Below are 13,253 nucleotides of genomic sequence, written 5' to 3'. Positions count from 1 at the left end.
AGGAGGAGCTGCCCGGCCCCCGAGTGGATGACTGAGAAGGGCTTGGTGTGTCCAAGGGGGTAAACAGAGGCCGGGCGGCAGATATGATTGGTTCAGTTCTACAGAACCAATGGGGACAAAGCTGGGATTTGAACCAGGCCTCCCAGTGTGCTGGTGGAAGCTGTTTCTACCACAGACTTGATCAGAAACAGCTGCTAGAAGGAAGGCTGGGGCACAAATGGGGGCGGAGAAAGCAGCTTCACATGTCAGAAGGACTCGAAGAATGCAAATACAGGCACGAGAGAGGGTCAACAGGGCGTGGGGAGGCCCCTGGCGCCACCCCAAGGGATCCGGAAGGAAGTCTGTGTAAATGTTTCCCAGACTTCCTTGGTGGGGAGATGGGGGGGTGCTGGGGTAAGGAACCCGGGCTTCCGGGCCTGACCGAGTGGGAACTGGAGACCGAGAGCAAGGAGCTTGCCGGCACACCGAGACCCCGGGCCCGCTGTGCCTGCTGGGCTCCATCTCACCTGGGCCTAAACGTGTCCTTCCCTAAGGGTTCTTAGGAGAAAACAGAGCACCAGGCTCTGGGGCAGCCAAGGGGGTGGGGGCTGGCTTCTAAGACCCCTCCCCAACGCTTGGATGGAGGGGACTCAAGGGGGGCGGTGAAGCAGGGAACTACGAGGCCACGGAGTTTGGAGAAGCAAAGCCAGCAGACAACAAGGGAGGCACAACACACCACAGAAGCCAACGCGGGCGGGCGGGCGGGGCTGAGGCCTGCAGGCTCCCCCGGCCCTGTAGGCCCAAGACTGACCCCCCCTCCCCAGCCTGCCCCGGCCCCTCCTGCCCTGCCGTCACTGCCTCCCCCAGGTCCCGTGCCCACCGGGCATCCACAGCAAGGCCCGGGCTGTTCCAGCTGCCCCCATTTTACGGGCAGGGAGACTGAGGTCCGGAAGGGGCTGCTGCCTCAAGACTGACCGATCGGCATGGGGCCTTCCTGCTCTGGTCTGCAGGGGGTGGGGGAGCCCAGAGGCTGTGAGCCCGAGGAGGGAGGGGGCAGGACGGGGCGGGTCCCTGCCTTCGACCTGGCTGCGGCGGTCCCTACCTCGCACGTAGAGGTTGGCGGGCGAGGAGTAGCGCACGCCGGCGCTGTTGGTGGCCACACACTCATATTTGCCCTGGTCGGTCTCCTCGCTGCTCTCAATCTGCAGGGCCCCTGCGGGGAGAGGGGAGAAAGCCTGGCCAGTCAGGGGAGCCCCAGGGGTGGATGGGAGGGCTGCCCCCAGAGTCCTTTCTGCCCTGTCTCCAGTTCTGGCCAGGCCCAGGAGGCAGAGGAAAGAGCGAGTTAGCCTAGAAGCCCCAGCTGGGCCGGGGCTTCCCTGGCTCACCTTCCCCCAACCCCAAGCCTAGCCCCGAACTTGCCTGAACACACACCTGAGTCCGCGGCAAACCCTCCACCTCACTGTAAAGGCAGCCAACCAAATGGCCGGTGAACTACAAAGCTGGGGGCGGGGAGCGTACCATAGAGATGTGTTTGTGAAAGCGCTTAAGTGACACTCCAAGCAACGAGGACAGAGTGGGTTGGCACTCACTACCCCGCAGCAGTCACAGGAGAGACTGAGGGACCTGAGGGACCACCGTGAGTCACGTGCAAATTCAGGGAGCAGGGAGGTGTTCTGCTACTGTCAATCGGTGCCCATGTGTAAAGGAACAAAGGCCTGAGTTCCTCAAGTGTGTTTGGAACTGTCACAGGCCTCAGAACCCTCAGTGGCAATAAGTTAACGGAGATAGGGCTCTACTTCTTCAAGAGTGTTTGGAATTTCAGGGCTGGGTTACACCCCATTATAGCTAAGGTAAAGGATTGTTGAGACTTGAAAATGTATCAAGTGTATTTGAAAATCAAAGGTCTCAAAGTCTTATGTGCCTGAAACTAATTGAAGATGAGTCTGAATTTCCCCAGATATTTGAACTCATCTAAATAAATAAGAATATACCTAAATTCAACCACATACGTTTAAAAACCATATGTGGACTGGATTCAAGATCCTGGCGCTCACGAGTAACAGAATGAACATCCTCAAGTCTATCTGAAATTACAGTCCTAGATCCAACTCCATGGTGCTTATGGGGAAATGAGGATTAGGTTGAGTTTTCAAGAGTGTTTGAAACAGGGCTTTGAACCAGTTCATTCTGGTTCGAACCTCTGCTGAGAATTTGTATTTCTAACATATTCCCAAGAACTTTTACATAAGAATCACCTGAGGATCTTATTAAAATGTAGATTCTGATTCAGTATATCTGGGGTGGAAATGCAAATCCTCAGCGGGGAACTTGGTTAGAAGGACAAAGCAGAACGAATCGGTTCGACGCCCTGGTTTGGAATCGCAAGTCTGAGTGACAGCCTCTAATACACACAAGTAAAGTTGATGTGAAAATGCCCTAAGTGTATTTGAATTTCTCATGAGTGAATAAAGATAGGCCACTTCTCTCAAGCATAATTAAAAATCACAGTCCTGAATCAAAGGTCTTGGTGCCCATGAGTAAATGAAAGTGGGGCTGATTTCCCGTAATATGTTTGATATCACAGGCTCAGATCAAAGACTTTACTTCTAATGAATGAGCCTTCCCAAGACTATTTGAGATCAAGACCTTGGTCAAACCCTTTAGTGCCCATGAGTGAATGAAAATGAGGCCAAGATTTCCCCAAGGGTATTTGAAATCACAAGCCTGGAACAAGTCCTTATTTCCACTCGTAGATGAAGCTGAGTGAATACCTCTGTCTGAAATCACAGGCCTCGATAAAATACACTAGCACCCATGAATAAATAAAAACGAGGCCAAGATTTCCAAAAGTATTTTTGAAATCACAGGCCTGGATCAAGCCTCAATTTCCTGAGTAAATGACACTGAGTTAATATCTACAAGTATGTGTGAATCGTGGGCCAGGACCAGAGTCCGCGTTGACCGCAAGTAAATGAAAATGAGTGACTATCCCCGAGTGTGTCTGAATCACAGGCTTTGATCGGAGCCCCTGGCACCAGGAGCCCTCCTCCCCAGCTGTGCTCATGAATGCCCCATGGAGTGGGGGTGGTGGGGGAGACAGGGACCCACAGAATTGGGTGCCTGCCCCAAGCACAGGGAGATTCTTTCTAGGGGCCGTGGAGGAAGGTTCTGGCCCCATATAACACTTCCTACTTTGCCCTGACCTCAAGGCTGTGGAGAAGCAGGCAGACAGGTATCAGTATGGAGGCCCAGAGAGGGCAGGAGGTCTGCTCTAGGACACACAGCATTTCATGGCAAAGCCAGGGCTAGATACTGGATCCTGCTTCCCACCCAGGCCTATTCTAGTCTCCTTTCTAGGGCAGCACCAGGGGCCAGAGTCAGACCTGGCCTTTGAGATCCGGCCCTCAGGCTGGATTGCCCTTCCCCCAAGTGGGAGATCACAAAGAGCAAGAAGGCGCCCCCCCGCCCCCCGCACTCCCATTTCACAGATGGAAAAACAGAGGCTGGGAAGAAACAAGGGCTTCTTCTAGAGCAATGGTCAGAACCTGGCTCCTGGGGCTCTGAGTGGGTGTGGGAGGCTCCGCCTCTTCCTGGAGCAGGGACAGCCCGCTCCCAGCAGCCAGGTGTCCGAGGAGTCGCCTCTGGCGCACTCTGCCACCCCTAGCCACGGACAGCAACACAGACACGGAGACCAGACGGACACTGGGCAGGAGGACGAGTAGGGGGAGACATGTGGAGAGGGGCCGGGGGCAGGCCCCTGTGGGGCCTGGGGGCCGGGCGGGCAGCCAGAGAGCATAGTGGGTGGGTGAGTGAGGAATGCGCCTCTTACCTCGGATCGGAGTGCTTTCTGTAAGGGAAGCAGAGAGAGTCAGGTGAAAATCAGACAGCAGTCTGGGGGGCCACGAGCCAGGCCATCCTGCCCCCAGGGGCCGAGCCTGCCCTGGGCCTGTGGACCCTGAAGTCCTGGCCGAGAAAGACGGGGGCAAGGCTGCTGGGAGCTGGCCAAGCAGGAGGGCTTCCCGCAGGACTCTTGGTGGGGCAGGGGGTGGGGGGCTGATTCTGGAAGCTTCTATGCCCTGGGAAGATCAGTCGGCCTGGCCTGGCCCTGTGTGCTGCTTTCCCTCTGGGTCCGAAGAAGGGAGGCCCAAGACTTCCCTGCCTTCCCTCTGGGTCCGAGGAAGGGAGGCCCAACACTTCCCTGCCTTCCCTCTGGGCCCGCGGAAGGGAGGCTCAAGACTTCCCTGCCTTCTCTCCTCCTTGGGGCCCAGGAAGGGGCTGCTTTCAAGATGGCAGCAGGAGGGACTGGAATGATTGGGTCTCAGGGGTCTTGTTAAGAGACAGGGAAAAAGGGGTTAGTGGCCCGGGGCCGTGGGATTAATAAAGCAGAGGGAAGGGGGTTACACACAGGCCGAGTAAGAGGCGCAGGGAAGAGCGGTGACGTGGGTCCACAGCAGAGCCTTCTTAACTTCCAGAAGGTTCTTCCACAAGGAAAAGAGGAAAGGGCTATCTGTCTGTCCATCTGGGCTGTGGGGGCAGGGACTGCTCAGGGGTGAGAAGCCAAGAAAATAAGGCCTGGGACTGGAGTTTACACCCTCAGCTCACCTCCCAAGGGGGAGATTTGGGCCCCTTCTCTCTGCCGATGATAACCCAGCCAAGAAAGCGCAGGTTCCTTCCCATTTTACAGATGGGCAAGCTGAGGCCCAGAGGGGCCGAGGAATTGTCTGAGGTCACATCATGAGCCAGAATTGGGGTGGGGCTTGAACTCAGCTCTCCAACCTCCCAGGCTGGGGACCCTTTAGCCTGAATTTTGTTGGCCCCATATACATCTCTAAATCCTCAATCCCCTAAGGGCTCTCTCTATACTTAATTCAAACACAAGGGAATGGGAATTTGTCCGAGGTCACACCATGGAATCCACGTCAGCCCCTGCTTTAGACGGTTTTACTAAGTTTATGATGGCGGAAACCAGGGGCCAAAGACCTGGGCTTCCCAATATTGCACAGGGCCACTATACTGGGTAAAAAGGACGTACTTCTCGGGTATTAAAGGTGGTTCTGTTTCCCACCTGGGGAAGATGAGAAGGGACTACTGTGTGTCATTATCAACCACTCTCACTTCAGTAAGAATTAGCCCAGCAGTAAGTTTCAGGGCATTCGGGCTCAATGCTGGGAAAAGAGGGTGCAAAGTGCCCAGCACCAGCTCAGCTGGAAAATTCCCCCCAACCCTGGACCCAGCCCCAAATGTCTGTCATTAAACCCTTTTCCAGCCCCAGCCCCAGGATTCTTCACCCCAGGGTCTGGATAGCCCCTTCTGGCCTTGTCATTTTTCCTCTTTTCCTTCTGGGCTCCTCTGTCTGCTGCCCGCTGGTGCCCCACTAGGGAGGGCTGGGTGACTAGAGAGGGGAAGGCGTTAGTGAACATGCCACGCGCAACGGGTCGCAGTTACTGTCACGGTGGCTGTTAGTCTGGAGAGGAGAGGGGCGGGGCAGGGGGAAAACGGGACGTTAGTCGTCGACGTTCAAGAAATCAGACTTACCAAAGGTTTCTGAATGTTTACAACAGAGGGACAAGAAAAGAGAACAGGAACGTTACTGGGTGGTTACTCAGAAGCTCGTATCCTTGTTGGGGTGGGCTAGGGGAGGAGGGCAAGTGAGACTAATAACGCGCTTTCTTATTATTAAGGGCCCCTGGTGGCACAGTGGTTAAAGCGCTCAGCTGCTAACCAAAAGGTTGGTGGTTCCAACCCCCCAGCTGCTCCGTGGGAGACAGATGTGGCAGTCTGCTTCCGTAAGGATTATAGCCTTGGAAACCCTATGGGGCAGTTCTACTCTATTCTCTAGGGTTGCTATGAGCCGGAATCTACTCAACAGCAATAGTTCTTTGTTATTACCAATAAAAGCAGCGTATGTTTGCTGAGCATTTAGGATATGCCAGATATTCTATCACAGGCACCTCACTGTAACGCTATGAAATAGGCACATTTGATGGGGAAACTGAGGCTCAGAGAGGGTAACAAGCCCTTGGACTCACTCGATACACGGGATTTGAGCTCAGGGGATCAGGCTTTGCGCTCGGAATCATTTCACCACCCTTGGGCTTTGATGGTGCAACTGATTTCCCAAGGTTGACACCGTTCCCCTTATAAGCACCCGAGGCTGTGAGTAGCCTCAGAGAGGTTGGAGGGGAAGGCTGTTTCTCTTCCCAATGTAAGCAAGATCTGGTCTCTCCACGGAGGAGACCCTGAGCTCCACCTCTGCCCTTTTTCAGGAAGTGAGACTCCTCTGGGGGGCGGAGAGAGAGGGGGTGGTGGGTGGGCTCCTTGGAGAACAAGGTTGGGGCAGTGAGGGGGCACTGGGGATGGTTGGGGGGCCTGCCGGGAGGGGTGGCTTCCAAGGTGGGGCCCTCAGAGGAAGGAGAGAAAGCAAAAGAAGTGTGTGTGCGAGCTGCTGTGTGATTTCAATGGGAGTCTGAACAGGGGCAAGGTCTCAAGCCGTTAACAGTGGGAAAAATAACCATATGACACAGACACGCACGTACACACAAACACGTGTGCTCGCGATGTACTGAGACACAGATGCGTGCACAGGGACACAACCCCACCATACACGCATCTGCACACACAAGCACCGAGGAAGTGTGTGCAGAGGTGTGTGCAAGTGGGTGACTGCCTGCGTGCAGGTGCACGTGGGGGACCTTAATGCGGCTTCACGGGTGGCCAAGATACACACATGGACAAGCTTTGCTCCCAAAGGGGAAGGCAAACTCCTATGTACCATGGCCTAGCCTGCACACACGTGGAATGCAGGTCAGGCTGGCTCAGGGAGCCCAGACACACACACACAAGAACATGTCACGAGGCAGTGGGGTGACGGACACAAAGCACACACAGTCTCAAGAACAGATGGCCTTGGAGATGGGGCACGTGGGCGCCAGGCCGAGACACAGCTGTGGGGCCACTCATCCCCAAGGCCTTGTGCTCCGTCCCAAGGCCCCCGTAGCCCAGGCGGGACCCGGGCAAACAGGCTGCCTCTGTCCTGGGTGCCATCTCAGACATGAACCCCCACCACCATCTTCCATGGCTCTTCCTCGCCTCTGCCTGCCTTTGCCCCATTACGTCCTTATTGCTTCAGCATTGGAGACACTCTCTCCCTGTAGCTCTCTATGGCTCCCCACCACCTTACTCATCTATGGCCCACTACATCTCTTCTGGACATGTTCACTGCTTCAGCACTGGAAATACCCTCTTGCCATTGTCTTATATGGCCCCCCTCTACTCCAACCTGTCTGTGCCCCATTATAACCCTACTGGATGTACCTACTGCAAGCTCTCCCTCTGCCACCCTCCATGGCTCCTTATTCTGTCAACTGTCTGTGTCCCATTATATACCCACTGGGTAGACATACAAGATGCTCTCCCCTCACCACTCTCCATGGCTCTGATGACCTCTGCCTTTGCCTCTCATTATGTCCCCACTGCTTGGGCACTGCAGACACCCACCATCCTCTGTGGCTTTCCATCAAATGCACTGTCTGTGCCTCATTATGACCTCACTGCTGGGTATGGAGACACTCTCCCTCCGTAGCCTTCCACAGCTCCCTATCATTGTGCATGTCTGGGCCATTATACCCCACTGGCGAGGCAATGAAGAACTCTCCTCCTACCATCTTCTGTAGCTCCCCATTACCCCCACCTGTCGAGGCCCTGGCTTCGAGGTCACTCTCCTTCACCTCCCAATGTCCACATGGCTCTGCCTCTCTGTCCCCCCATTATGCCTCGGGGCTTGAGCACCAGAGAGGCTACCCTCCTCCTGCCACACTCGGTGGCTCCCACATCCTGCGGCCCACCTGCACTCACCTGATCGCAGCTGCTTGATGCGCCCGTTGCTGGCACTGGGGTCCACAGGCAGGAAATCCTTGAACCAGGTGATTTCGGGGTCGGGGTTGCCACTGGCAGCACAGAGCATGGTGGCCGTCCGTGTTCGCTCCACCACCTTCAACTGGGGACCCATGTCAATGTTGGGGAAGCCAGGGGGCAGCTGGTCCTCTGTGGACAGAGAGCGGGGGGAAACAGGGCAGAGACCTGGTTATCATGTGGGCGGCCATCCCTCCGGGCTCGGGAACCGGGTGGCCTTGGCCCCCAACCTCCCTCAGCCTATCTGCTCCTCTCTCTCCTGGCAGGGCTGGTGGGCTCCATCGGGCTAGATCAGAGGTTCTCGCCTGGGGGTGAATCTGCCCCCAGGGGACATGTGGTGGTGTCTGGAGATATCTGTGGGTGTCATGACGGGGGAAAGGGTGCTACTGGCATCTAGTGGGTGAAGGCCAGAGATGCTGCTCATCATCCGACAGTGCACAGGACAGCCCCGCCCCAGAGAAGGCTCTGGCTCCAAATATCAGAATTGAGATCAAGGATCCCGTACGATGTTGTTGGTGTTAGTGGCCGTCGAGTTGGCCCCTGACTCACGGCAACCCCATGCACAATGCAATGAAAGGTGCCTGGTCCTGCGCTGTCCCTGTCATCAGCTGCAAAGGAATCATTAAGATTCCCAGGGTTTTCACGGCTGATATTTGGAAATCGATCACCAGGCCTTTCTTCCTTGTCCGTCTTAGTCTGGAAGCTCCGCTGAAACCTGTTCGGCATCATTAACAACACAGCAGCCACCACGGACAGACGGGTGGTGACTATGTATGAGGTGCAGTGGCTGGGAATCGAACCTATGTCTCCCACGTGGAAGGTGAGAATTCTATGACTGAACAACGACTGGATTCTGTGCACTATAGCATAGCCAAAAAAAAAAAAAAAAAAAAAAACCCCAAACCCACCGCCCTCAAGTCGATTCTAACTCATAGCAACCCTGCAGGACCGAGCTGAACTGCCCCATAAGGTATCCAAGGCTGTAATCTTTACTGAAGCAGACTGCCACATCTTTCTCCTGCAGAGTAGCTGGTGGGTTCCAACCACCGATCTTGTGGTTAGCAGCCGAGCACTTGACCCCTGCACCACCAGGGCTCCTTGTAGTATAATATGGTGAGCTAAATTTCCCCAATAGCAACTGAGCATCTCTTATCACTAACATCTAGACCAACAGTTCTCAGCCGGGATGATGCTGCCTGCAGGGAACACTGGCAATCTCTAGAGACATTTGTGGTTGTCACAGCTGGGGACGGGGGGTGGTTGGTGATACCGGAACCGAGTAGGTGGAGGCCAGGGATGCTGCCCAACACCCTGCAGTGCACAGGATGGCTCCACCCCACAGGATGATCCGACCCCAAAATATCTATAGTACTGAGGTTGGGAAGTGCTGGGTTCATTTACAGCAGCTGAAGGAGCTTTTAAAACATAAGACAGACCACACTCCTCGCCTGCTACACTACCTCCGTGGCTCCTCATCACCCTCAGGAGAAACACAAGTCCTTGCCGCCAACTGTCCCAACCCACCTCACCTTGCACCGTGCTCCCTCCTCTCACTCCCTCCTGGGTAGCCACACTGGCCTGCTCGGTCCTCAGTCACTGGCTCCTTCCTGTGTCACTTCTGCCTCTGTCGTCCCCTTGGCCTTGAACATCTACCCTCTCCTCTACCTGCCTATCCAGTGTCACCTTGGACTAGCTCATGCCCCTCTGTTATGGGTTCTCCTGGGCCCCAGAATCACTTCTCCAGAGCCTGTTCTTGCTGGGTGCCACTGAGTCGATTCCGACTCATAGTGACTGCATATGACAGAGCAGAACTGCCCCACAGGGTTTCCTAGGCTATAAACTTTATGGGTCACCATGCATCTGTCAGCATGTCATACTGTGGTGGCTTGCGTGTTGCTGTGATGCTGGAAGCTATGCCACCAGCATTTCAAATACCAGCAAGGTCACCCGTGGTGGACAGGTTTCAGCGGAGCTTCCAGACTAAGAAAGACTAGGAAGAAGGACCTGGCGATCTACTTCTGAAAAAACTGGCCATGAAAACCTTACAAATAGCAGTAGAACACTGTCTGATATAGGGCCGGAAGATGAGCCCCTCAGGTTGGAAGGCACTCGAAAGATGACTGGGGAAGAGCTGCCTCCTCAAAGTAGAGTCGACCTTAATGACATGGATGGCGTCAAGCTTTTGGGACCTTCATTTTTTGATGTGGCATGACTCAAAATGAGAACAAACAGCTGCAAACATCCATTAATAATCAGAACGTGGAATGTATGAAGTATGAATCTAAGAAAATTGGAAGTCGTCAAAAATGAAATGGAACACATAAAAATCGATATCCTACGCATTACTGAGCTGAAATGGACTGGTATTGGCCATTCTGAATTGGACAATAACATGGTCTAGCATGCCAGGAATGACAGATTGGAAAGGAACAGCATTGCAATCATCATCAAAAAGAACATTTCAAGATCTGTCCTGAAGTACAATGTTATCAGTGATAGGATAATATCCATTATTATTGTTATTCAAATTTACCCACTAACCATTAATGCCAAAGATGAAAAAACTGAAGATTTTTACACCACCTTCTGCAGTCTGAAATTGATCAAACATGCAATAAAGATGCCTTGATAATTATTAGTGATTGGAATGAGAACGTTGGAAACAAAGAAGTAGGCTGGATCACTGGAAAATATGGCCTTGGGGACAGAAATGATGCCGGAGATCACATGACAGAATTTGCAAAACCAACAACTTCTCCATCAGAAATACCTTTTTTCAACAACATAAATGGTGACAATACACGTGGGCCTTGCCAGATGAATACACAGGAATCATATCAACTACATCTGCGGAAAGAGATGATGGAAAAGCTCAATACCATCAGTCAGAACAAGGCCAGGGGCCGACTGTGGAACAGACCATCAATTGCTCATATGCAAGTACAAGATGAAGCTGAAGAAAATCAGAATAAGTCCACGAGAGCCAAAGTACTACCCTGTGTATATCTCACCTGAATTTAGAGACCATCTCAAGAGCAGATTTGACGCACTGAACACTAATGACTGAAGACCGGAGGAGCTGTGGGATGACATCAAGGACTTCCTACATGAAGAAAGCAAGAGGTCATTAAAAAGACAGGAAAGAAAGAAAAGACCAAAATAGATGTCAGAAGAGACTCTGAAACTTGCTCTTGAACATCAAGTAGCTAAAGCGAATAGTAGAAATGATGAAGTAAAAGAGCTGAACAGAAGATTCCAAAGGGCGGCTCGCAGAGACAAAGTGAAGTATTATAACAATGTGCGCAATGACCTAGAGTTAGAAAACTAAAAGAGAAGAACACACTCAGCCTTTCTCAAACTGAAAGAACTGCAGCGAAAATGCAAGCCTCGAATTGCGATATTGAAGGATTCTATGGGGAAAATGTTGAACGATGCAGGAAGCATCAAAAGAAGATGGAAGCAATACACAGAGTCACTGCACCAAAAAGAACTGGTCGATGTTCAACCATTTCAGGAGGTAGCATATGATCAAGAACCGATGGTACTGAAGGAAGAGGTCCAAGCTGCATTAAAGGCATTGGCGAAAAACAAGGCTCCAGGAATTGACAGACTAACAATGGAGATGCTTCAACAAACAGATGCAGTGCTGGAGGGGCTCACTCGTCTATGCCAAGAAATTTGGAAGACAGCTACCTGGCCAATTGACTGGAAGAGATCTGTATTTGTGCCCATTCCAGAGAAAAGTGATCCAACAGAATGTAGAAATTATGAAACAATATCATTAATATCACATGCAAGTAAAATTTTGCTGAATATCATTCAAAAACGGTTGCAGCAGTACATCAACAGGGAACTGTTAGAAATTCTCCGGATTCAGAAGAGGGTGTGGAATAAGGGATATCATTGCTGATGTCAGAGGGATCCTGGCTCAAAGCAGAAAATACCAGAAAGATGTTTACCTGTGTTTTATTGACTATGCAAAGGCATTCAACTGCGTGGATCATAACAAATTATGGGTAACATTGTGAAGAATGGAATTCCAGAACACTTAATTGTGCTCATGAGGAACCTGTACATAGACCAGGAGGCAGTTGTTTGAACAGAACAAGGGGATACTGCGTGCCTTAAAATCAGGAAAGGTGTGCATCAGGGTTGTATCCTTTCACCATACCTATTAAATGTGTATGGAGCCCTGGTGGCGCAGTGGTTAAGCATTCAGCTGCCAAACAAAAGGCTGGCAGTTTGAATCCACCAGCTACTCCTTGGAAACCCTATGGGGCAGCTCTACTCTGCCCTATAGGGTCGCTATGAGTTGTAACGACTCGATAGCCAACAGGTCTGATTTGGTATTCAGTGTGTATGCTGAGCAAATAATCCAAGAAGCTGGACTATATGAAGAATGTGGCATCAGGATTGGAGGAAGACTCATTAACAACCTGCAATATGCCAATGATACAACCTTGCCTACTGAAAGTGAAGAGAACTTGAAGCACTTACTGATGAAGATCAAAGACTACAGTCTTCAGTAAGGATTGTACCTCAACATAAAGAAAGCAAAAATTCTCACACCCGGACCAATAAACACCACCATGATAAACAGAGAAAATACTGAAGTTGTCAAGGATTTCATTTTCCTTGGATGTACAATCAACGCCCACGGAAGCAGCAGTTAAGAAATTAAATGAAGTATTACCTTGAACAAATCTGCTGCAAAAGACCTCTTTAAAGTGTTAAAAAGATCTCACCTTGAGGACTAAGATGTGCCTGACCCAAGGCATGGTATTTTCAATTTCCTCATATGCATGTAAAATATGGACAATGAATAAGACCAAAAAATAATCGCTTTGAATTATGAATTCTGAATTGAAAAATTTGAGTGGTGGTGTTGGCGAAGATTAGCATGGACCGCCAGAAGGATGAACACATCTGCCTTGGAAGAAGTACAGTCAGAGTGCTCCTTGGAAGCAAGGATGGCAAGATACATCTTATGTATTTTGAAGACGTTACCAGGAGGGACCAGTCCGTGGAGAAAGACATCATGCTTGGTAAAGCAGAGGGTCAGCGAAAAAGAGGAAGACCCTCAACGAGATGGACTGACGCAGTGGCTGCAACAATGGGCTCAAGCATAACAACAACCGTGAGGACGGCGCAGGACCGGGCAGTGCTTCGTTCTGTTGTACACGGGGTCGCTGTGAGTTGGAGCCAACTGAGCGGCACCTCACAACAACAACAACAATCTTTATGGGAGCAGGTTGCCAGGTCTTTCTTCCAAGGAGCCACTGGGTGCATCTGAACCTCAACCTTTCAGTTAGCAGCCAAGCACTTAACTATTGCGCCACCAGGGCCCCTTTCTCCAGAGCAGA

The 13,253-nt window shown here is 51.9% G+C and overlaps 1 protein-coding gene across 4 annotated transcripts in view; it reads right to left on the bottom strand.

Annotated features, from left to right (window-relative positions):
• The window catches only part of PTPRS (protein tyrosine phosphatase receptor type S), a 78,690-nt gene that overhangs the window by 48,759 nt on the left and 16,678 nt on the right, over positions 1 to 13,253 (bottom strand). For 3 of the 4 annotated variants that reach the window (XM_004378437.1, XM_004378438.1, XM_004378436.2), the window contains exons 4-5: positions 7,834 to 8,022; positions 1,082 to 1,192 (exon numbers count right to left, since the gene is read on the bottom strand). In XM_004378437.1, coding sequence (XP_004378494.1) covers positions 1,082 to 1,192; positions 7,834 to 8,022 — 300 coding nt within the window. Of the gene's footprint in view, positions 1 to 1,081; positions 1,193 to 3,808; positions 3,827 to 5,514; positions 5,524 to 7,833; positions 8,023 to 13,253 lie in introns of all 4 variants that reach the window. The other variant, XM_004378435.2, reaches the window with a different exon arrangement.

The sequence above is a fragment of the Trichechus manatus genome, unplaced genomic scaffold (assembly GCF_000243295.1).
Source record: "Trichechus manatus latirostris isolate Lorelei unplaced genomic scaffold, TriManLat1.0 scaffold00057, whole genome shotgun sequence".
NCBI classification, from domain to species: Eukaryota; Metazoa; Chordata; class Mammalia; order Sirenia; family Trichechidae; genus Trichechus; species Trichechus manatus.
Note: the sequence above shows the minus strand (reverse complement) of the source record. Positions and strands in the feature narration are given on the sequence as shown.